General features: G+C 54.4%; 9 protein-coding genes across 9 annotated transcripts; 3 read left to right on the top strand and 6 right to left on the bottom strand.

Annotated features, from left to right (window-relative positions):
* Positions 1 to 396: 396 nt before the first annotated feature.
* Positions 397 to 3,384, top strand: W97_03274 (uncharacterized protein; the record flags this gene model as incomplete). Its single annotated transcript, XM_007781171.1, has 3 exons — positions 397 to 1,815; positions 1,926 to 1,999; positions 2,061 to 3,384. 3 exons carry the CDS (start codon positions 397 to 399, stop codon positions 3,382 to 3,384), a joined length of 2,817 nt encoding a protein of 938 aa, XP_007779361.1.
* Positions 3,385 to 5,438: 2,054 nt separating this feature from the next.
* On the bottom strand, positions 5,439 to 5,810 carry W97_03273 (uncharacterized protein; the record flags this gene model as incomplete). Its single annotated transcript, XM_007781170.1, has 1 exon — positions 5,439 to 5,810. The coding sequence occupies one exon, from the start codon at positions 5,808 to 5,810 to the stop codon at positions 5,439 to 5,441; it is 372 nt and encodes a 123-aa protein (XP_007779360.1).
* Positions 5,811 to 6,189: 379 nt separating this feature from the next.
* Positions 6,190 to 6,689, top strand: W97_03272 (uncharacterized protein; the record flags this gene model as incomplete). The annotated part of the gene is made up of 2 exons (XM_007781169.1): positions 6,190 to 6,458; positions 6,548 to 6,689. 2 exons carry the CDS (start codon positions 6,190 to 6,192, stop codon positions 6,687 to 6,689), a joined length of 411 nt encoding a protein of 136 aa, XP_007779359.1.
* A 919-nt stretch (positions 6,690 to 7,608) lies between these two features.
* W97_03271 (uncharacterized protein) lies at positions 7,609 to 9,264 on the top strand (the record flags this gene model as incomplete). Its single annotated transcript, XM_007781168.1, has 1 exon — positions 7,609 to 9,264. The coding sequence occupies one exon, from the start codon at positions 7,609 to 7,611 to the stop codon at positions 9,262 to 9,264; it is 1,656 nt and encodes a 551-aa protein (XP_007779358.1).
* Positions 9,265 to 9,903: 639 nt separating this feature from the next.
* Positions 9,904 to 12,849, bottom strand: W97_03270 (uncharacterized protein; the record flags this gene model as incomplete). Its single annotated transcript, XM_007781167.1, has 5 exons — positions 9,904 to 10,775; positions 10,837 to 11,909; positions 11,967 to 12,181; positions 12,546 to 12,617; positions 12,703 to 12,849. 5 exons carry the CDS (start codon positions 12,847 to 12,849, stop codon positions 9,904 to 9,906), a joined length of 2,379 nt encoding a protein of 792 aa, XP_007779357.1.
* Positions 12,850 to 13,218: 369 nt separating this feature from the next.
* Positions 13,219 to 14,576, bottom strand: W97_03269 (uncharacterized protein; the record flags this gene model as incomplete). Its single annotated transcript, XM_007781166.1, has 3 exons — positions 13,219 to 13,621; positions 13,938 to 14,109; positions 14,414 to 14,576. 3 exons carry the CDS (start codon positions 14,574 to 14,576, stop codon positions 13,219 to 13,221), a joined length of 738 nt encoding a protein of 245 aa, XP_007779356.1.
* Positions 14,577 to 15,060: 484 nt separating this feature from the next.
* On the bottom strand, positions 15,061 to 16,589 carry W97_03268 (S-(hydroxymethyl)glutathione dehydrogenase; the record flags this gene model as incomplete). Its single annotated transcript, XM_007781165.1, has 5 exons — positions 15,061 to 15,281; positions 15,369 to 16,021; positions 16,098 to 16,233; positions 16,316 to 16,454; positions 16,566 to 16,589. The coding sequence occupies 5 exons, from the start codon at positions 16,587 to 16,589 to the stop codon at positions 15,061 to 15,063; spliced, it is 1,173 nt and encodes a 390-aa protein (XP_007779355.1).
* Positions 16,590 to 17,388: 799 nt separating this feature from the next.
* On the bottom strand, positions 17,389 to 18,388 carry W97_03267 (uncharacterized protein; the record flags this gene model as incomplete). The annotated part of the gene is made up of 2 exons (XM_007781164.1): positions 17,389 to 18,048; positions 18,113 to 18,388. 2 exons carry the CDS (start codon positions 18,386 to 18,388, stop codon positions 17,389 to 17,391), a joined length of 936 nt encoding a protein of 311 aa, XP_007779354.1.
* A 934-nt stretch (positions 18,389 to 19,322) lies between these two features.
* On the bottom strand, positions 19,323 to 20,363 carry W97_03266 (uncharacterized protein; the record flags this gene model as incomplete). Its single annotated transcript, XM_007781163.1, has 1 exon — positions 19,323 to 20,363. One exon carries the CDS (start codon positions 20,361 to 20,363, stop codon positions 19,323 to 19,325), a length of 1,041 nt encoding a protein of 346 aa, XP_007779353.1.
* Between the last annotated feature and the right edge of the window lie 428 nt (positions 20,364 to 20,791).

Genomic DNA, 20,791 nt, shown 5'->3' with positions numbered 1-20,791 from the left:
GCAAGTCGCATGACCGCACCTTACATACTCATTCCGCCGAGGCCCCCAGTTCTGCGGACCCTCTGGAAAGACCCAGAACCATCGCATCGGTGATTGTATCACATGAGCCTCATGCTACGGTAAGTGCTCAGAGCCAAAGCTCTTGTACCAGTATCGGCTCAGTGTATATCAATCTGCCACTACTCACCCACTGACCAATATCAGGGGCTTGCGGATGTTGTTTCCCAGATTGAGCCTATTCCCAGTCGGACCCTTCTTGGTTGGAAAGCTCGCAATGTAGTCTTCTTTCTGACCCCTACGTTCTCGAAATGGCTCATGCCGAATGAGGACAGGTTCATCAGAAGTACTTTGGGTAGAATCTTCGAGCAAGCGGTGCTCGATGATCCAAATCGTCCAATGAGCATCTATGTACTAACCGCTGTCGTCGACCGCCTTCCACTACCGCAAGCTAGCAGTCGTCCCGGTGATGCTGTGGATGACCCACAAATCGGCCACGAAGGTCTGGCATACGCCGTTTTCCCTGGTGCGGAAAAGCTGAAAACAGAGACCGCGGGCAAAGAAGGAGAGCGGTCGATGAGTCTTGCACAAGCAGCTCACAGGACGGTAACTATCAGGTTGTATCCAAGCATCGATACCGGCGCCGGACCTCTCAGTGCTCCTCCGGACCACTTTCGGTACGATTTACAGATCCCGCTTGCCTATACAATCTTCCATACAGGTCGACCAGCTATGATGTCATTCACGAAGTTCAGCAAGCCGAAAGGACCGAAGGAATTCTCTCTTGAGACTGTCGACGTTAAGCATGCAACGGTCAATATGATATGGCCGAATGCCGAAGACTTCTCCGATGCGTCTGACGCGGTAGCCTTTTCGCTGCCATTGGTTCCAATCACTCGTAGCAGAAGGATTGAAGCTGGAATAGGAAACATCGTCCGTCGCGTTTCAGATGCAGTCGATGGGACCGGTAGTATACCAGCTTCACAGGAGCTTGAGCAAGCCGTATCTGCCTACTTCAAAGCCAAGGAGATTCCTCCGCATGCTATGACTGTCTGGGCACTTGTATACCCAGCCGCCGCCAAGGATAGTGAAAAGCTTCGGGGTCTTGTATCAACGGGGGCATCGTCCGCAAAAGCAGACATTGTAGAGGGGTCTGTACCAGACTTCATCCGATCCTCCCTGGGATCACCTGCATCGGAGTGGAGTTCTTACATCTGGACTGCCCTAAAGGAAGGGGCTCGTTTGCACCGGGTGCTTAGCGGTGGAGGCGGTTGGGGCAAGAAAGCAGGACTCCTCTCCTTGGATCCCGACAGTTCTTACAGTGCTTCGTCTGCCAGCGTTGACGACGCCGACTTATCCGGAAGCAATTTTGCGATGGATGAGAAGCAAGCCCTTGGCGAAGTATCTAAACCGGGCGACTACATACAGTTCTTCGCCATGCAGGATGAACCTGCGTATGCAGAGCCGACATCAAACGCTTCTATGGACGATCACGTGGTGTCCCAACGGTCGCTTCATTTCGGTACCATACCCAGCAGCATCGACCTTATTCCCGAAGATCCCGGCACTGCCAGCCTTGCATCGGGGAAACCTACCCTACAAATATTCAAAAACCATTTTGGCGCTCTGTCTGAAACGGGCATGGGCATCGTCATAAAACGCCGCATGCTCATCCAACAACGCCGACCCAAACGTAATATCGTTCTGGATGAAGAGAGGACCAATACCAAGATCGACGTGCCTTTCTCGACTTTCCGTATGCAGACCGCAGGTCAGTCCCCCAACTTCCAGAAAGGAGGCAATGACGGCGAATCTAAAGTACGTAAGACAACTACCATCCCGGCACCGGGTACAGACAAAAACCCGCTCTATAGCCCAAGGGAACGGCTTCAAAGGGTCGGGACGCTACCTGTCTATCCCCTTCGTAGGTCCGCGGTGGCACCGTTCTATCCACGGCGCGTCCCGAGTACTCCAGCATATGCGAGGAGGTACAGCAGTACATGTACTGTACCTGGAGGCAGGGGCAGTGACTCGTATGTCTATAGCGCTCACACTCTGCACAGCGACGTGCCGATGCCGGTCACTATTCATAGAAAGGTTCAGACAGACAGCAACCACATTCGACGTGTACGTTCAGGAACAAATGTACATACCCTTCAGCAGAAATCATTGCAAAATCCAGCAACGACTTGCCTCCCTAAAGGCACGACAAAAGTGGGAACTGCCCAACCCTCTCAATCCCAGCGCAAAGAACCATCAAAGCTGGTTCGATACGAGCTGATTGACGCCGCAAATGAGGACCAGCACAAGCAGGATATGACTTTAAAGCCAGCATTGACCTCTTTCCAATCACTACCCACCGCTCAGGATCAACAGAGTGGAGTGCGGATCACGAAGCATGCTATGCCTATGCTGTCAAGACGTGCATTTGTACGCCAAAGAAACCGTAGCCAGCGTCATGATTCGGATTCTGCCACGCTCGACACACCAACAGAAGCACGTGTCCGTCATCTCATGACCTCTCCCAGCGCTGCGGAGCTCCAAAGAAAGGCCCACGCCGACCAAGACCGATTGCGCAGAAAGAGACTTCTGATAGCCCAGCAAGCCTATCTCTCGGACCATGCTGAATTCGATCCTACTGTCACCACCCCGGCTCCTGCACCAGCCGAGAAGCTCATCCATTTCTATAGATCTAATTCCAGCCGTTTCCCGCTGCCGCGGATCAGGAAGCACGGGGTAGACCCGCCGCCCGCCGAGGAAGCTGTCGGGATGGGGCACAATGCGCCAGGGACGCCACCTATTGCTCGTAGGAGGGGCAGACTGCGAGTTCGCACAATGGAAATGGGCCTCCGTATCCGCGCTCACGAGTCTTTAACGACGTTCCCGAGACGTATCCAGAGTACGCCTGGCAGGGGCATCGCAGAGCTGAAGGCGAGGCGGGCCAAGGCGGCGGAGGAGGCGTGGGCGGTTTTGACGGGGGCGAGGGAGGGGGAGGGGGAGCCTGCTGGGCAGAGCGCGTGGGAGATGATGGGCGGTGGGGAGGGAAGGAGTGGTGCGTTGCCCGTTGGTGAGGAGGCGAGAGATAGGAGCCGAGGGAGGCGTACAGCAGGACAGGGGGCGGATGAGGTGGAGGATTTCATGGCATTGAAGGAGAGGAGGAACGACGAATTTCCTCGAGCTCCAGATGGAGCTTCCAGGTTTACAGGGTTGAAGGAAGGCAAGAACGACGACTTGCCTCTTGCGCCGGAAGAGCCCGAGAACAACACTGCCCGACGTGGAGGGCGGAAGAGGCCGATCGTGGTGAGGAAGACGCAGAGTACGAGGAGTTTGGATCCCGAGGCTAGACTGCTGGCGGACAGCATTGATGCGCTGTTGAAAGGGGTTTGAGAAACTGTGTCTTTGTGACTCGGATGTTTGCGACGTCCGCGAGATGGGCTAGAATCTTGAACGTTGGCGTGCACAAGGGAACCACTGTATATGCTTAGACTCTTCGGGTGCACACTGTGTCAGTAGAGTAGCGCTCCAACCTCCTCTATGATTTTCATCGGAAACACGTTCGTCAGCTGCCCGATTGAGGGGATAGGAAAACCTGACGCAGGAAAAAGTTATGGAAGCCGGTCTCGCAAAAATGCGCTCTATCTAACGCCGTCTCCACGCCTACACAATAAGCTGAAAGTCAATATAGCGCAGTTAATTCCAATCTTCCGCTATCATTCTCGCCCTTCCTGTTGTCTGATTACAACGATTACTTCGAAAACAATATTTTGACCATACTTATCAAGCAGCGCAATCTTACATACTATACTACTCCAAAGCGAGCCCGAAAAGCAGTCACGAGTGAGTTGAATGAAGTACAGCCCAGCAGTAGAGTAGAGAAGCTTCAACCGGCACGCCACTGCGACGGCGGAGATGAGATGTTAGGGATCACTAGGTTAGCAATTGATATAGGGCCATCTAGCCAAGTATCACTGTGTGGCTGTTGCTTTGCTTAGAAGCTTGCAAGCCGTTGCATTTTTCATTATCTTTGCTGGCGACGATGCCGGAGCCCCAGCTGCCGAGATCCCAATATGAAGGCGTCCACGCAGATACTGTGATCGCCGGATTTGGAAATTGGAAAACAATTGCACGGAGATGGCAGTAGATGGCTACGTGACTTACTGGCAACGATCGATTCGTCCTACGGTCTGTTCTATTCCGCTGTCGTGCTTCAGACCCTTGTCCTATTTGAGATTGCTATAATGGAAGATGATGCACATAGGCCTCGATTCCCCTGATAGTGGTTAGTGTACAACGACGTTCTACGTAGCTATCCTCGTGTTGCCGTATTCGGATTCTGGCGGGTCTCCGAAGGACGACTGGAAGTACGGAAGTCATAGGGACGGGAAGAGCAGCGTTCTAGCGGTTTTTTCTTAGATCCTGAATCTGCATCGGTACGCTGGGGGTTCTCGACTGTCCGATGGATGTCTTTCTCAATCTGCTCGGCTACCTCAAAGACGTTCACGCGCTCTGTGCGTTCGTCTTCGCTGTCCTGCACCATGACACTGGTATCTGCCAGTGCCCTCACGCTTCCATTATTTTCAGTCGCCGCCGTCACCGTCATCGCCTCCGTTTGATAGCAATGGAACGTTCATTGATGCTGTGGCCGTAGGCCTGGTCGTCGTAGCGCTGGGGCTGTCTAGGGCCTGAAAGAAGGCAACGACGTTCTACTGAAGCAGAGGTACTGCCGTTTTCGGAAACGGGAGGATGGACGTGGAACGAATTTCGGAAGTGGAGTCCGATATACTTGATAGAACCATGTCCATTCTTTTCGTGGTCCACAGGGCGTTTAACGGATAGAAACGGCTGTTCTGATGAGCCTTTAAAAACCTCGGCAAAGCTATACTATGTTGTTGGCTCGCAAGAAACCCCGGATATGCCCTTTGAATGTAGTTCTGTTGGGCTGCGATATTGGAATGATAGACAAGCGCAGCTTAGGAGGTGAATGCTGAGAGGTTTTGTCTCGAAAATCTACATCTCTCAGAAGGTACTTGGAAAATGTTTCTACAGTACCCGTTTCCAGGACAGAACCTGCCGAACGCATCAGCGTCGTTACAGATACATGCGGAATGTACAGGACCAATGGGCACCTTTCTCTTTGTGCGGCAGTGGTCAGTTTCCACCTCGTTTTGAGGCGGCCGTGAGCGATGCCTTCTGCAGCCCAACTGCATGATCCGTGTCTCTATTACAGCTCCGTCTTGTTGCTGTAATGCACGTCCTCAGCGCAACAGAATATCTCTGACGCTCCACCACAGGCAGCGCGATAGGCATCGACCGTTGTGGAGCTAGAGGCCCCTGGGGAAGCCCATCACCATAGACTCGGGCCGACACATTGCACTGTAGCCCGGCTCTGATGTTTTCCCCGCACCTCCAGTGCATCAAAAATTTACCCGTCCTCTGTCCCCCTACCCGTCCTTCGACACTTCTACCCCCTGTGCCCCTTGCACACTCTCTTTCCCCGGCTGGTCGAACGTATCGACGTCCAATTCCTCCAATACCCCCAGCACCACGCCCAAGCTCTCGAAGAAGCCGTTTACGGCTACGCGCAGCATGCGGTTCGTCGTTGCTGAGTATACGACTTGAAGCACGGTCTTCTCGCCCTCTGCATCTTCAGACGAAGAGGAGGAGCTGGGGCTCTGGAGGGAGAAGGAACGCCGGACTAGGGGCGACAGCTCTTCATCGACTTGGAGGGCACGGCGGGCAGTTGACGCGAAGTTGGCAGAGTGGAAGGGAACTTTGAGCGTTCTGTATGTATTCAGCTGGTAAGCTGGGTTCATTTGGAGGAAATGGAGGAACATACAGTGTACAGGGAAATTCTATTGGCTGGGCGCTGTTCACCATAGTGTTCTCTATGTTTTCGCTGATCTGATACTGTTCCTGAGCAACGGCTGGGGTGGTGGTTGGGGTGAGGTCCAATCCGTGGCGTGTCGGTCGTTGCTCCGCGAGATCGTGTGCCGCGGTGCATTTTCCCCACAAAGAGGAGATGATGTCATGTGCCGGCAAAGCACGACGAGCGCCGGCATCATTCACTGCGCCCTGATTGACCTCTACTACAACCCGTCATCTGTACCTCCAAACAGACATCAATTCCTCCGGTACGCAATCTCTAGCAAGCCCCCAAGGCACTATAAAGTGTGTATACTCTACAAATCGACCATGGCAGCTCCATCTCCCTCCGAGTTCCTCACCTTCTTCCGCCGCGCAACAATGCACCCAGCCCTCAGACGCGGGCTTGCTAGCCGTCCTCCACGCGCCTTGAACTCGCTCTCCTCCCGCCCATTCAGCTCCTCCATTATCCGCGCCGACAAAGACAACCTCAGCACCGACAGCAGCGTGAAGACGGACCTGTACCCCGACGACAAGCACACGACTGACAAGACGGACAACCTGGACGTGCAGTCCAATAACAGCAAGAAGGGAACTGAGTACGTAGTGCTTCCACAGGCCTACAAGCGAGCTCCGTAGCCCATAGGGAAAGTGTAGATTGTAAAGTGCTGACGGGGGATGGCAACAGGGCGCACGCAAAGGGCGAGGGCGGTGCGGCGACTAGCCAGGCTGACGAGAGGAACAACACGGAGCGCGCGAAGAAAGAGCATCCGGAGGCGCCGGATGTTGTGATTGGAATGCAGGATGAGCGTGGCGCCAAGGGGCATTAGTCCGGATTGTCAAAGTGTAAGAGATAGGCATATGTAAAATGTAAGATGGACGGGTGAAGGTTGGTTCTAGCTGTCGAGGTGTGTGAGCAGCATTGTGGATACTACCAACGGCCTGGGGAGGTCCTATTGCTGCCATAGGCAAGGTGGGTTTCGGCTTAGTCTGCAAGCATCAAAGACGAACAAAAGCTCTGAGGATTTCAAATGAGAGCTTACCATCTTGCTTGCATTATTTTACCTGGAGTAGTCAAATATAACTTTTCTTCTCAGTCCCTTTGCATTCTGCGAAGCATCTGCAGCGCCTCAACTATCACTGCTGAGTGGTAATCGTTGAAGCTTCGTCGGTCGCTTTCTGCGTCATATTTGGTCCTATCTTCTGGATTTCACGACGTGCTCGCCCGGCGATTCCACTGGATTTTAAACTGGTCAGAGCATACCGTCTACTGCTGACAAGACAATCGAACATGAATATTTCTAAGCTTGTTTGGCTTTGTAGGCCATTCTCCTCTATGTCAAGACCACTGGTGGCGACTATCCTGGCCCTTCTCGCGCGTCAGTTAATTGAGGTTCTTCGTCACTTCTATTTGAAGATTACAATCTCAAGATAGCCACCCGGATAACGACACTTGGCGTACGTAATTGACAAGGTCTAGCATAGCTAGCTTTAGACGTTATCGCGGTGGAGTTGGGTAAGCTCGTTGACAAAAGAACAAGTACTCGGTCGCTATCTGGATCGCCACTACTTAACAACTTCCAATTCCCGTCATGAGGGCAAGACCAAGGATTAAGGAAGTCTGTCCTGGCAACACATCCCTCGCGTTCATCAGACATTTATAGTCATCAGGCCGAAGCTCAATACTCATAGTGTACAACTGAAGGAGAAATATATACCCGCCAGAAAAACCAACACATATCTATGAAGATGTACAGTGCCGTCCTGGTTCTAGCGTGTCTGCTCTCGGCAGCCTGCTGCCAATCCACCGGCTTCGACTCTCGAGAAGCCACCATCGACTCCGTCCACCACAGCCTCTTCAGTGGACTCCACAGTTGCAGGAATGTCGTCTCGTCCTTCGTCAGCCGGATCGAGGCCACCAACAGCCAGATCAATGCTATCATAACGCTGAACCCCGCGGCCTTGTCAACAGCAGATGATCTCGATGACCTTCTGTCAGCCGGCAATGCCACAGGCGCTCTGTTCTGCATCCCCGTCCTGCTGAAGGACAACTACGACACTTTCGACATGCCCACTACAGGCGCCAGTCTGGCTTTGGCTGGCTCGCAGCCGTCAGTCGATGGGCCTGCTGTGGCAGCTTTGCGGCGTGCCGGGGCTGTCATTCTTGGAAAAGCGAATCTGCATGAACTGGCGCTGGAGGGGTTGTCGGTCTCTTCGCTTGGTGGGCAGACCGTCAACCCGTACGATAGCACACGGACGCCGGGAGGTAGCTCGGGAGGCTCAGGCGCGGCTGTTGCGGCCTCCTTTGCCGTGTGGGCGACGGGCACTGATACTGTGAACTCGCTGCGCAGTCCTGCGTCTGCGAATTCGCTGTTCAGCATCAGACCAACCCGTGGCCTGATCTCGCGTGCTGGGGTCATCCCTATCTCTTATACGCAGGACACCATCGGGCCCATCGCACGCACCGTCAAGGACGTAGCGATCGCCCTAACTGTAATGGCAAGCGTCGGCTTCGACCCCACCGACAACGCCACAGCGCTCGTTCCCGCCAGTTCCGTCGGCATCGACTACGCCGCCTCCCTAACAACCAGCACTCTAGCAGGCAAACGCCTCGGCGTCCTCAATGGCTTCTACAACCGTACAGCGGGCAACGAGACCACTCCCGTGAACGCCGCCATGGACGCCCTACTCTCCCGCCTCCGCACCGCCGGCGCAATCCTCGTCCCCATTAACGAAACTATCTACAACGCGACCGCCATCGCCGCGGCCCTCGACACCCAGCGCTTCGAGTACCGCGAGCTCATGGACGCATATCTCAGCTCCCCGGCGCTCGGCGGTGCCCACCCCGCCACATTGACCGACCTGTACGCAACCAACAGCACAGGCGCCAACGGCTCCTTCCTTGTCATCCCCGCAGAGTACGAATACGTGACCACAGCCCTGAGCTCCTCGACCGCCAACACCACCTACGCTTCCGTGCAGCAGGGGATCAGGAACCTGACCCTCGCGCTCCAGGCAACCTTTACGCGGAACCAGCTAGATGCGATAGTCTACCCAGAGCAGAAGAACCTAGTCGTGAAACTTGGCGCGCGCAGCCAGAGCGGCCGGAACGGCATCCTAGCCGCGCTGACGGGATTCCCGGTCGTGACGGTGCCGGCTGGGTTCAGTGAGGCGAGCGAGGAAGCGCCCGTGGGTGTGCCGATTGGGATGGAGATTTTGGGAAGGCCGTGGGGGGAGCGGGAGTTATTGAGTATGGCCTACCAGGTTGAAAGGCTTACGAGGGTGAGGAGGGCGCCAGCGTTGGCGAGAGAGTTCGTCGAGGCGAGGGCGTATGAAGAGGTGCCGATAATTACGCCAAACAGAGGGAATACTCCGGCGGCTTATCCGGTTGGGACGCTTGGATGAGGCGGAGGCCGAGCTTTTGGGCGGGAGGTGACTGTATAAAACATCCAACAAGGAAGTAACGAGAGTGTCTGTAGCAGACGTTATTGAACAGAGGGACGTCTTCCAGCTTGAATGATTGACTATGATTCGATGTCTGGCTAGATTAGAAGTCGCCCGATCTTTTCTGCTACAAGTATTGCTGGAAGGATTACTCTCTATAGACAACGAATTCGCCGGTTGAGTTGCTCCGCTTTTATACCATACGTGAGGTGATGGGATGGATTGCCAAGTGCTGGACTAAGCAGTGCTGGGGTTGGATACACATGGATTGTCGCATACACCCTCCCACAGATCTCGGGGCTTGAGAGCTGGTATTACGACTTCCAGACGGTGTGCCGCATCTTCTTCCAGGAAACCCCGATCTCAGCGAGGGGAATTGTCTCAAATAACACCCCACTGGAATCAGGTGCTACGTGAGTCACATAAGGTAGGATCCGCAATGGTTCCTCAGATCTTTCGGATCGGCTTAAATGCGCTATCCATTGATGAAGCGCTTCAGTGGCGGCTAGCGAACGCCGCGCTATGCTCTGCAAACCGAACGATGGTCCTAGAACGCCATGCGCTATGCTCCGTAACAATACCACTCAGCCAAGCAGAACCTCAAGAAGATGGTGACGCGCTCTCGTCTTCGCTATCACTACCCTCCGGCCACCCCGCCTGCTTCCTCAAAACTCTGTTCTCCTCTTTCAGCGCCTTCACCTTCCGCACATAGCTCAGCGTCCCCTCATTGTATTCTCGCAATGCCAGCCGCGCCCACTCTGCCGCTTTTGCCAACCCCGCCTGCCACTCTGCATGGTCGATCCTTAGATCGGCATTGGCTTTGCGTTCCGCGTCCAGCAGGGCATTATAGTGTGCATGCAGCGCGACGATCGCTTCGGAGTGTTGGAAAGCGTACGGACGGAGCATATCGAGCGTTCGTGCAAGGCTGGACTCGTAGTCCTGTACCAGGTTCTGCAATGCCGCATTGGACGACTCGAGGTTGCTAATATAGGATTGTGCGGATGAGAGCTGGGTTTGGAGATTGACGACCTCGGCCGCGCTTTGTGAGGATGAGATGGCGCCGTTGGCCTGCGCAAGAGTGGGCGAGGCACCTTCGGCGGCGGCGCGCGCTTGGAGCTGGCTGATGCTGGAGACTAGATGGGCGGTCTCGGCTCGGTTGTGCTCGAGTTGGGTGGCGAGGTCTGTGACGATGTTCCAGAGGTGCGCCATATCCGTCGCGTTTCCCGCGCTGGCGAGGCCATTCACTATGGGAATGCTGCCAGGGCCAGGGCCAATGCCGTTGCTTTGGAGGGAACCGGGAGCTGGCGAGGGCGCCTGACGTGGAAGGCCTGGGCTGGGCATGTTGCTGTTCGAGGAGCCATCGAGAAAAGAAGGGAAGGACATGTTGCTGGAGCGCATGTATGTTGTCGGGTTGAGGGTGGGTTTGGGTTTTTGGGCTGTAAATGACTGTGTTTCTTCGAGATCGGGTACCGCTAGCTTTCCGGCCAGATTCAAGTGCAGTTGTGGGAGTAGTGGGGTATGCTGAGTCAATACGGTCGTCACCTGGAGGTGACTTGGAACGGTCCCGGTTGACAGCGGTGGAGATGGCGCCTGGCCTGCAGGTCGAGCGAGACTGTCTTGACTTCGGCTCTGGGAGAGTGAAGGTTTCCGACTCGGGATTCAGCACACTGGCCTCACTCGCAGTCTGTGTGGAAGCCAATGCCTCGCGTGGTGCACCGTATAGAGAGGTGTTGTTTGTCGGTGGTTGCGGTACAGGAAGCGCGGCCATAGCGTTAAACCGCGCTAAGCCCTCGGCTCGACGTTGTTCCGGAGAGCCAAAGAGAGTTGCCCGCCCGCCAAACCCTCCTGTAATGGTTTGACCACCAAAGATAGGAGGAGCTCCAATTGCTGCCAATCTTGCTGAGAGAGCGGCTTCCTCAGCTGCTTGAGTCTGATCCTGCGCCGAAGAGACAGTGTGCTGAAACCTGTCTCGGTTGGCTTGAGAGTCGATCCCCTCCGCTGGCGAAGCAGGTGAAGTATCGCTGCCAACATCGGAAAGCACGCTGAGTTCTATGTCTGGACGTGAGTCAGAAGCGCCGTCATCTGCTGCTATGGGCGCCGTAGAGCAATCCTGAGAACTCGATCTGTTGATGAGCTTCTGCAGGACTCTGTTCTTCTTGCGGGAGACCCGCGACAGCTCAATGAGAGGCTGCATGCTCTTCCGTTTGTTGTTCTGCGTAGCATCCGAGGAGCCGCCAAATCTGAAGCCCTGGACGTTCTCATGGTCGGGGACAATGCTTACGCTTGAGCCTGCATTTGGTCTCGAATCAATCTTCAAGCAGTCAAAGAGTGCTTCCACAGCAGGACTTCGGACCATCGGCTCCCCGTCATGAATTGAGAATGATCTCCGATGGCGGGATTGGCCTGACACAGATAATTGGTTGCGCACTGGCGACAATGGACGAGATCGAGGGAGCGTTGCATCGACACCATCCATCATCATGTAGCTTCGCCAATGGTTACGCGGAGCTTCGTTGATCATTGTGCTGTCAACCTCTCCACTCTCAATGCTCTCAGCCATGTCGATGCTTGGGAACGGTTGAGAAGGATTTTCTTCTCCGTCGTCTCTGCAGGGCGAAGCATCAGCAAGGCGAAGCATTTCCGAGGCAAACGGATCAACGTACCTCTCATCATCAGCAAATTCAAGGTGCTCCACATTGCTAGCTGGCTCATCTTGTGCCACATCGGTGAGCCTTTCTCCTCGTTGCCGCTGCTGATACCTGGTCATCATCTGGCTGTCGACTGGAACTGGCGGCGCGATGAGCGGCTCCCCGAATCTTGCGACTTCCCGTTGCTGGGCCTCTTCTAGAACGAGGGGATATCTGCGCCCAGGCCTCTCCTGCACAACGAAGGTAGGTTAGTAAACGAAGCTAACCGGGTTCAGGATCACCATTCGCAAGAGAATATAGAAAGCGCTGTTGGTAATGGAGCTTGCGAGGAAGCAAACGGAAAGAAAGATCATGTGCGGACACTCATCTCCTTCACCTCGCCGGAGGTACCTAGATTTACCGTCTGCTAGGGAACTGGTGCTGGGTGAAACGACTCCGAAGCCCGCCAAGGCGGGTGAATACGATCGTGAAGAGTTGGGCAACGCATCATGAACCTCGTGAAAAGAGACATGCTTGTTACAGGAGAAGCAAAGACCAAGCGGAATGAGCACCGCCGAGTCCAAACGAGACGATGAAACCCGAGAATTGACGCACCTCTACCAAAGGATCTGGAATGGCGAAACGAGCAGGCCCTTTCTTTGGTTTTGGCGCTGGATCATCAACCGCCTGTTCAAAGATCAGCACCGCAGCAACCGATTTCGTGAAGACGATACAACGCTCCGCAACAGCAAGTCCGGAGAGAGATACGTACTTGTTCAATGGTTAAATTTTCACCATCAACCGTTGTAATCGTGATAGTGGGCACAAACTCCTCGTGAATGTCGATTTCATCCCCCGGTTCGTCATCAGATAAATCGCTCGATGCGTCCGCGATGGGCCTCGTAAACATGTTGTCCATTGGGGTTGGATACATGATATAGTGATACGGTAGGTTGTATGCTGTGGGTAAAGACTGAGTAAAGACTGAGTAAAGACTGAGTAAAGACTGAGTAAAGACTGGCCGCACACCGGTGGCGTTAAGACTGGGGACTGGGATGAGAGTGGGATGATGAACAGAGGATGGAGGGAAAGTCGAGAAAAAAAGCATTACGAAGTGCTGAAGGTACAGGAAGGTGCACTGCTGGCAAGAAGATATGGAAGTGGCATCCACGAATTGCTGGCAGACAACGAGGGAAGCTACACCTTATCACAACCAATAATCGGCGCGAACCGCGAAAGATGGGTCGAGCCGCGTCCAACGATCGAATTTTGCACAAACATGGCGCTGTTATACCTGCAAAATCCTCTGGAGCTTCTCATCGGTACTCAATCCCGCGCCATCCCACCCCGTTCCACCAGTTACAGCAATCTCTGCGCCTCCTCCCGCTTCCCCAATACCTGCGACCCTCCCGGCCACTCTGGCGCTCAGGGTCCGCATCTTCGTCAACTCGGTCGCTAGCGCCGCATCTCTAGTGACCAGATTTGGTTGAATGTTTTCGTGCGGATCCTTGAACGGTTCGAGCAGGGACTGAAGGTGGCGATACTGTTGGATCTTTTTGCGAAGCGCAGCACGCCGGGCAGAGAGAGCGTGGAGATTTGTAAGGAGAGAGGCGTATATCTCGTTACCATCAGCGTCTTCGGTCTCTCTTGGCGAGGATTCTTCCCAGGTCTCGGGGAGTCTAGAGATGGTTCTGTTGCTTGAGCGTTAGCATTGAGCTGATAGAGTCCTTAGCAGCCACTGTTGGAGATTATGCAGGAACGGATCCCGGCTGCTTTTTCAAGCCCCAAACCAAAAGTCTACACCCGAACGCAGTCTTATCGTAATAGAACCTTGAGGACTTCAACGGAGCTGTGCACGTCCGTTATACATACAGAGTGTCCTTTCGCAAGCGGCTTCCTCTTCATAGCGGAAGAAAGGTTGTCACCAGAGATCCGGGAATCATTGGTGTCATTTAGACTTAAAGCAGAAGACGCGGATCGGTTGCGGAGGCAGAGAGAAAGACGTACTCATCTGACGTAAGATCGTCATCCGGAGTGATGCCACTCTGTGATAGTGCTTCATCGGCGTGGGGATCTGGAGCGCCTGCCTCCCAGTACAATTTGTCGATCTGTTCGGCGATGTGTCTGATAGCGATCGAAGAGTATGCGGATTTGCTGTGGCGACGGAGAAGCCGATTTACTGTTTGACTTACGTTAGCCGTTGCACTTAGCTGATGAAGGGGACATATCACGATCAAAAGTCGAATTGAAATTACGAAGTGGAACGGAACAGGCGGGGATGTTTGGGGTCAGATTAATAGGACAAGAGCTGTTCGTAGTGTTCAGTGATAACATCTGAGTGACTGATCGCTTTGTCTTAGTATACCGAAAAGAAATCAAAGACATTTAGTAAGATAGACAAGTGAAAGAGGGCCATGAAGTGGTGACTCTGTGAGGCAAAACTACACGACGAGCTCGTGCAAGGAATCTAGCAATTATCTTACCTTCTCGTATCGCTTCCTTAACATTGGCCTCGCTGAATCCGCCGACATCGTGATTGCTATCTCGCCATCTGTCCGATGGCTGCAGCGGCTGCGAAAGGATGCGTGTTTGGGTGCGAAGGAACGAAGTCTTGAGAGCAACAACAGTATTACTAGTCGCGCTCATCGTATCCGGTTGATTGCCAATGGACAGTTTGCTGTTCGTGGGACTGATAAGGTAGCTGCCTGGCTGTGATGGGACATGCTTTGAAATATGGTGGTTGAGAAGTGGACGCGTTCGCGATGCGCGCAGTCACGTGAAGGCATCCCATTGTCGGTCTCTCCGGTCACGGCCTACCAGACTGCTGTTCCATAGCGCGAGGACCGCTCTAAGGTAAGATGTCCCAAAGTGGTTAGATTTATCGTCGCCTTCGAAGAGGTTCAGAGTCAAGCACCCGAATGTGTCCTTTCCAAGACTCTAGCACCACGGAGTACAATCCAATATTTGCAAGCCAGTATTGAACAGAGGCAGAGAACCTGTTCACAGGCTTCGATATTGCCTGCTTACAACAACGTACGGAGAACAAGACCATGCCCCCGCTTTTCAACTTTTCCACGTCCACAATCAGTTCCCCCCAGACTTCTGGCTTCCTGAGCAATCATGTACACCTCTAATCTTCCTTCATGTTGACAACGCACCGAATGCAATCACCAGCCTTCATGTCGCTAAAAGCCTGGTTGATGTTGGCCAGCGGCTGGCGATGCGTGATGAACTCATTGACCTTGAGCTTGTTGTTCATATAGTCGTCAACGAGATCAGGGAGCTGAGTGCGGCCCTTGACACCGCCGAAGGCGCAGCCCTTCCACACGCGGCCGGTGACAAGTTGGAATGCTGAGCGAACCGTTAGCTATGCTGGGGTTTGAAGAGACAGGGGCAAAGGAGAGAAAGAGAGGGTGAAGCTGGTAGGGGAAAACTCACGTCTCGTGCTGATTTCCTGGCCCGCCGCCGCCACGCCAATAATGATACTCTCGCCCCATCCCTTATGGCACGCCTCCAACGCCGACCTCATCACATGCACGTTCCCGGTGCAATCAAACGTGTAATCACACCCACCATCCGTCATCTCAATCAGCTTCTCCTGAATGCTCTGATCGCCAATCTTGGTCGGGTTCACAAAGTCCGTGGCGCCGAACTTCTTCCCCCACTCCTCCTTGCTATCGTTCACATCCACCACGATGATCTTCTTCGCCCCGTTCTTCACGCATCCCTGCACCACGCTCAGCCCCACGCACCCGGCGCCGAAGACCGCGACATTCGACCCCTTCTCGATGCCGCCCCCGCCACGACCCGCGGTGATGACGGCAGCGCCGTAGCCGGTCGTGATGCCACAGCCCAACAGGCAGGTCCGGTCCATGGGCGCCTTGTCCGTGATGGCGACGACAGAGATGTCCGCCACGACCGTGTATTGGCTGAAGGTGGATGTTCCCATGAAGTGCAGCAGGTCCTTGCCCTTGCACTTGAAGCGCGAGGTCCCGTCCGGCATCACGCCGCGGCCCTGCGTGGCGCGGATTTTACCGCAGAGGTTCGTCTTGCCAGACTTGCAGAACTTGCATTCGCCGCATTCGGGGGTGCTGTGGGGGCGTGGTGGTTAGGAGGGTGGCTGGCCGGTGGGGTGGAGGGGGCAGAGGGAGCGTGAGAGGGACGTACTAGAGCGCAATGACATGATCGCCTTCCTTCACAGACGTAACGCCCTCGCCAACAGACTCGACGATGCCGGCGCCCTCGTGGCCGAGAACGATGGGGAAAGCGCCTTCTGGGTCCTTGCCGGAGAGTGTGTACGCATCTGCGATCCCCCGGGGTATCTGTCAGTAATCCTTGATTCTGACTCGCGCTTTTCGAGGTTTATCGGACGGAGGGAGTCTCACCTGTGTGGCAGACACCAGTGTAGTAGATCTGGATGCGGACCTCGTGGGCCTTGGGCGGTGCGACCTCCACGTCTTCAACGGAGAGGTCTTTGCCGGCTTCCCAGGCGACGGCGGCCTTGGGTGTGTCAATGGTGGTGTTCTGGTGGATGTGGGGATGCGTGCTGGCTCACCTTGCAGGTAATAGTCTGCTCGAGGTGAAGTTGTCAGTACATGATGCAGAGGCTCTGAAATTCGTGCTACATCTCCGCACCTTTCCAGCGGTATCGGCCGGCATGGTGAATTTGTGTTGTGGTCAACGGGTGTGTATAATGGCGAAGTTGCGAAAATGCACGAAGCAGTAAGATAGAGATGAGTGGGGAGAAGGTGGTATGAGGGTCGGATCGTCACGGCAAGCTCCCTTGAATATATAAACAGCCTTCGGACATTCTTCCATTAGGTGTGGGGACCGTCATTGTAGGCGGGGCGCATTTAGCCAAGCCCATCTGCAGAGACCTCGTTCCTCTGTCGCAGTTCGCTCGGGGCACTCTAGAAAGCCGTTCTCGAGGCAGCGGACAGTCTCGGACTTCAGCAGTCTGCTATCTTGTCTGTGTTATCTGGCCCATACATTGCGCACTGTAAACCAATGCAGTTCCGGCGGATCTGAATAGCTATCTCGTTGCAAAGGACTCGGGAAGCGATAGCGGGGTTGCAAACATCAACGGCAGGGTTGTCGGGATGGCCGATTTCGGCAATTCGGGCTGGGTTGCCTCTTTTGGAGGGAAATTGACCCGAATCTCAATTGTTTGCGCCGCTGGTGCGTTGATGCCTTGTCACCTTGATGCCTGTCGCTTCATGGGTGCTTGATACTCCCATAGTTCAGCGATCCACAATAGATAAAATAGCCCTTGACGGAGCCCGAAGCTAGGATTGAACCCGTCTGTACCTGTCGCGCCAAATCAGGACATCCCTGATGCATGTGGATTCCATCCAGTCATTGGGTATAAAGCTACATAAACTTACTGTAGAAACACCAGCGCTGCAGTGTCGGACAGCTTATACTAGCATCCTTGCTAGATATCTTCCGAGCCGTGTAGTCACAACTCTGCACCAGTGCCTGTCGGCGCAGCTCTCCTATTTAAAATCGTACCATCGCCCTTCGACACAGGTTCTACTTCCGCCTGCTTCTTCCTCAGCGGACTCCCGCTACTACTCCGCCTAGAACCCCTGCCAGCGCTACTCCTCCTCGCCCAACTCGAGCTCCGCCTCACCACATCACGAATACTGCTGCTCCTCCTTACCCTCTCCTCCGCATCTCCAGGCAACCTCAACACCCTCCTCAGTTCCGCAATCTCCGCATGGTCCCTCGTATTCCTCATCCTCCTCCCCCACACCACCTTCCCGTTCCGTACAACCACCTCACCGCCCACCTGCGAAAAATCTCCGCCCTTTAGCGCACTTCTCCCGCTGCTGAGCGCCTGCCAGAAACTGCCCACCACCACGCCGAGCAGGGATGACTGCATATACGACGGGGTGGTGGGTCCGAGGTCGAGCGTGCGTATCATACCGAGCGTCTCGTAGATTTTGCGCGTCGGGTCGGTGAAGATGGGGTAGGGGCAGGATGTCGTGGCGGTGTACTTTGGGATTAATGAGGGGTCGCCGCAGCTAATTATGGTGATTGCTGCGGGGGGAGAAAGGTGGGATAGCGCGTCGGGGGTGATGGCGTGGCTGACGGCGCGGATATAGTCTTGGCAGTTCTGTGAGGGGTTAGAGAGTGCTTTGCTGTATGGTAAAGAGGTCACAGCGGCTGGGTATACATACACCGCAGAAGAAGTGTCGGACGAAGATAATGAGCTGTTGTGAGGCTTTCTCTGAGCCAGTGTAAAGTGACCTGAATGGATATGATTTGCCGTTTACGTCTAGGATGGGAAGTTCGGCGCAGGCGTCAATGTCGGCTTGAGAGGGACCATTTTGAGGGTTCTTTACTGTGCCATAAGAGTCTGCTGGTGGATCGCAGCCGCATGATGAAGGGGCCGCTGGTGCTTTAGCTGTGGACGAGGATGCTTCAGCAGATACAAGTCGCATTGACGCCGCCATATTGCTCTTGCTAGTTCTGTAGTAATCGGAAAATACACTGTAATGAAGGTGCTAGAATTCAGGCTGATATCTGGTATATTGCATGAGCAACTTGGTTGATAGCCGCCAGCCTGTGAAGTTGAAAGACGTAGAATGGTGGAAGCTCCTACAGCGCGGAAGACGTTCCATTTGAGGAGCCATTTCAACGGTGTTGTCGGTCTTGCCGCAGGATTCAGCTCCTAATGGTGATCTGCTTCACTCGGGTTTCAAGCTTCCGCGCCCATGACCAACAGGAACAGCACAGAGGCCAGGAGGCGCGGCGAGAGCATGTTCCGGTCGGGTTGGGGGTCAGCCGCCCCTCGAGGAGAGGCGCGCCACTACGGACAGCTTTCCAAATCTTCCATCGAGCTCGGATAGACAAGTGTCGACGGCATTTGAGTGGTGGCACGACGGTTAGCTCTACGAGAGACCAGGGTTGTCGCGCCTAGCTGGTATAAGTTAGCGCATTCCCAGACATGAAGCGTGGAATTCTGGCCCGTCAGGGATATCAAACGTCTGGGGCTCAATAACTTCACATGCTCGGACAGAAAGCCGGATACACTGCTGGAGGATTAGCGAAAGCAAACACCTGGAAGTTCACGGATCTTTAAGTATCTCTAGGCACGCGAACGAAGCAAGTACAGGCAAGGCTTCTGAGGCGCCGCTCAGATGTGCAGAACAACCCACTTCCTTAGATAAAATGACTGCAGTAAAAGGACAAGATGCACGGAGGTAAACGCAAGAAGCACATAACAGATGCCTCATATGTATCTTGCAGAGTAGATGCAGCATTGATAGTAGTACGCCTTCTCAACATCTCTAAGCTTGGATGAAGCATTCCTTGAGCACCATTACTTTTGTCAAGCTCCAAATATCCCCTGGAAGCAGATCGACACCAGCCTGTGGTATAAATACGCTACTTCTCGCCGTCAAGCTTCTTCTTCTTCAGGCGCCTCACCAAGCCACTCGCGCTCTCGACCTCCGGATGATCAGAGCCGAGTATAGTCTCATAGACCTCCAGCTCCTTGCAAGCCGCCGCATACCCGAACCTCAAATCGCCAGCCTGCTCACAGACAATAGCAAGGTCGTCATACGCCTTCCCTAGCTCCGCCGTAAACAGTCCCTCCTCGACCAACAGCGCGCACATCTCCACCGCATCCGACACCGCAGCCGCCGTATCCACCTTGTCGAACTTCCTGAGGGACTTCCCATGCCCGTCAAGCCGCTCCTGCAACTCCCGCATCCGGTACCTTCGACTGTGGCTCTGCGCTGCGAAACTGCCTGGAACCATCTCCCCGCAAGCGCGACAGGCGCATCTGAAGCCGTAGTGCTTGAGCGCCCAGTTGCGCATGTGGGTGTCCCAGAGCGCGTCACAGTAGCACAGCGTGATTTCTTCTCCGGCGAGGATGTCGACTATGGCGTGGATGGTTTCTTTGCCTATGTTACTGTTCCATGAAAAGAAGGCGTTGGAGATGCAGGAGTGGTTGAAGCGGGAGGCGTCCATGAAGACAGCAGCGCCGCGCTCGTGCTCCATGCAGTTCGTCTGGAAGATGGAGAGGATTGTCGCTTTGTCGCCGACGCGCGAGTTGTGCTGTTCCTCGATGCGCTGCCTTTCGGCTTCGTGGGTGCGAGGGTGGATGGTGCTGGGCCAGTTCTTGGGGTCTTGGCCGTGGTTCGAGTGGAGGGTGAAGTACTTGGCTTTGTCTTCGGCTGAAAGCTTGTCGAAGGAGCGCTGGATGTCGCCTTCGAGGTACTCGGACTGAGCGATTGAGAGGAGCGGAGCTTCGGCAAGGATGCGGGTGCCACGCTTGATGGGCTGGATGGCGAACGCGCCGAGGCCTTTGCCGGGGCCGGCAGGCCTGATCTCGTAGAGCTTTGGAAGGCTTCCCTCTTGCTTTAGCTTGAGCTGGCTAAGCTGGACGGTCGCGGAGTGTAACTCCGAGATATTGGGAGTCATGCTGATTGACCCTACAGAGTTAAGACCAATGGAAAGCTTCTGGTTACGAGAGCGGAAAGATTTTGTGCCGTGGTTCAGTAGGCTCTGGCGGTTTGTGTTAGAGTTGCACAGATTCTGCAGTGTGCAGATATCGTTATAGTAAACAGTTTGTCATGTTGGTGAGATTGATCAAAGTTCAACGACGTTGAGACTGTTGGAATTTAGAAGTAAGGCAAGCCAGGAAAGCAGCGGTGAAGCAAAGAGACGTGTGCCTAATAATAACCCGCATACTGACGGATGAAAGAGCGTGGTGAGTGTTGACGTCTGTCAAAGTGACGAACTCCGTAAGTGGGCCTGCCTGGAGTCATTCGACTTATATGTTAGGTGCTGTACGCCTTGCATGTTTCGTTGTTCTCTCCAGGTAGTGTGAGATGCTTGATACCCGAATG

The sequence above is a fragment of the Coniosporium apollinis genome (genome assembly GCF_000281105.1).
Source record: "Coniosporium apollinis CBS 100218 chromosome Unknown supercont1.13, whole genome shotgun sequence".
Classification (NCBI taxonomy): domain Eukaryota; kingdom Fungi; phylum Ascomycota; class Dothideomycetes; genus Coniosporium; species Coniosporium apollinis.
Note: the sequence above shows the minus strand (reverse complement) of the source record. Positions and strands in the feature narration are given on the sequence as shown.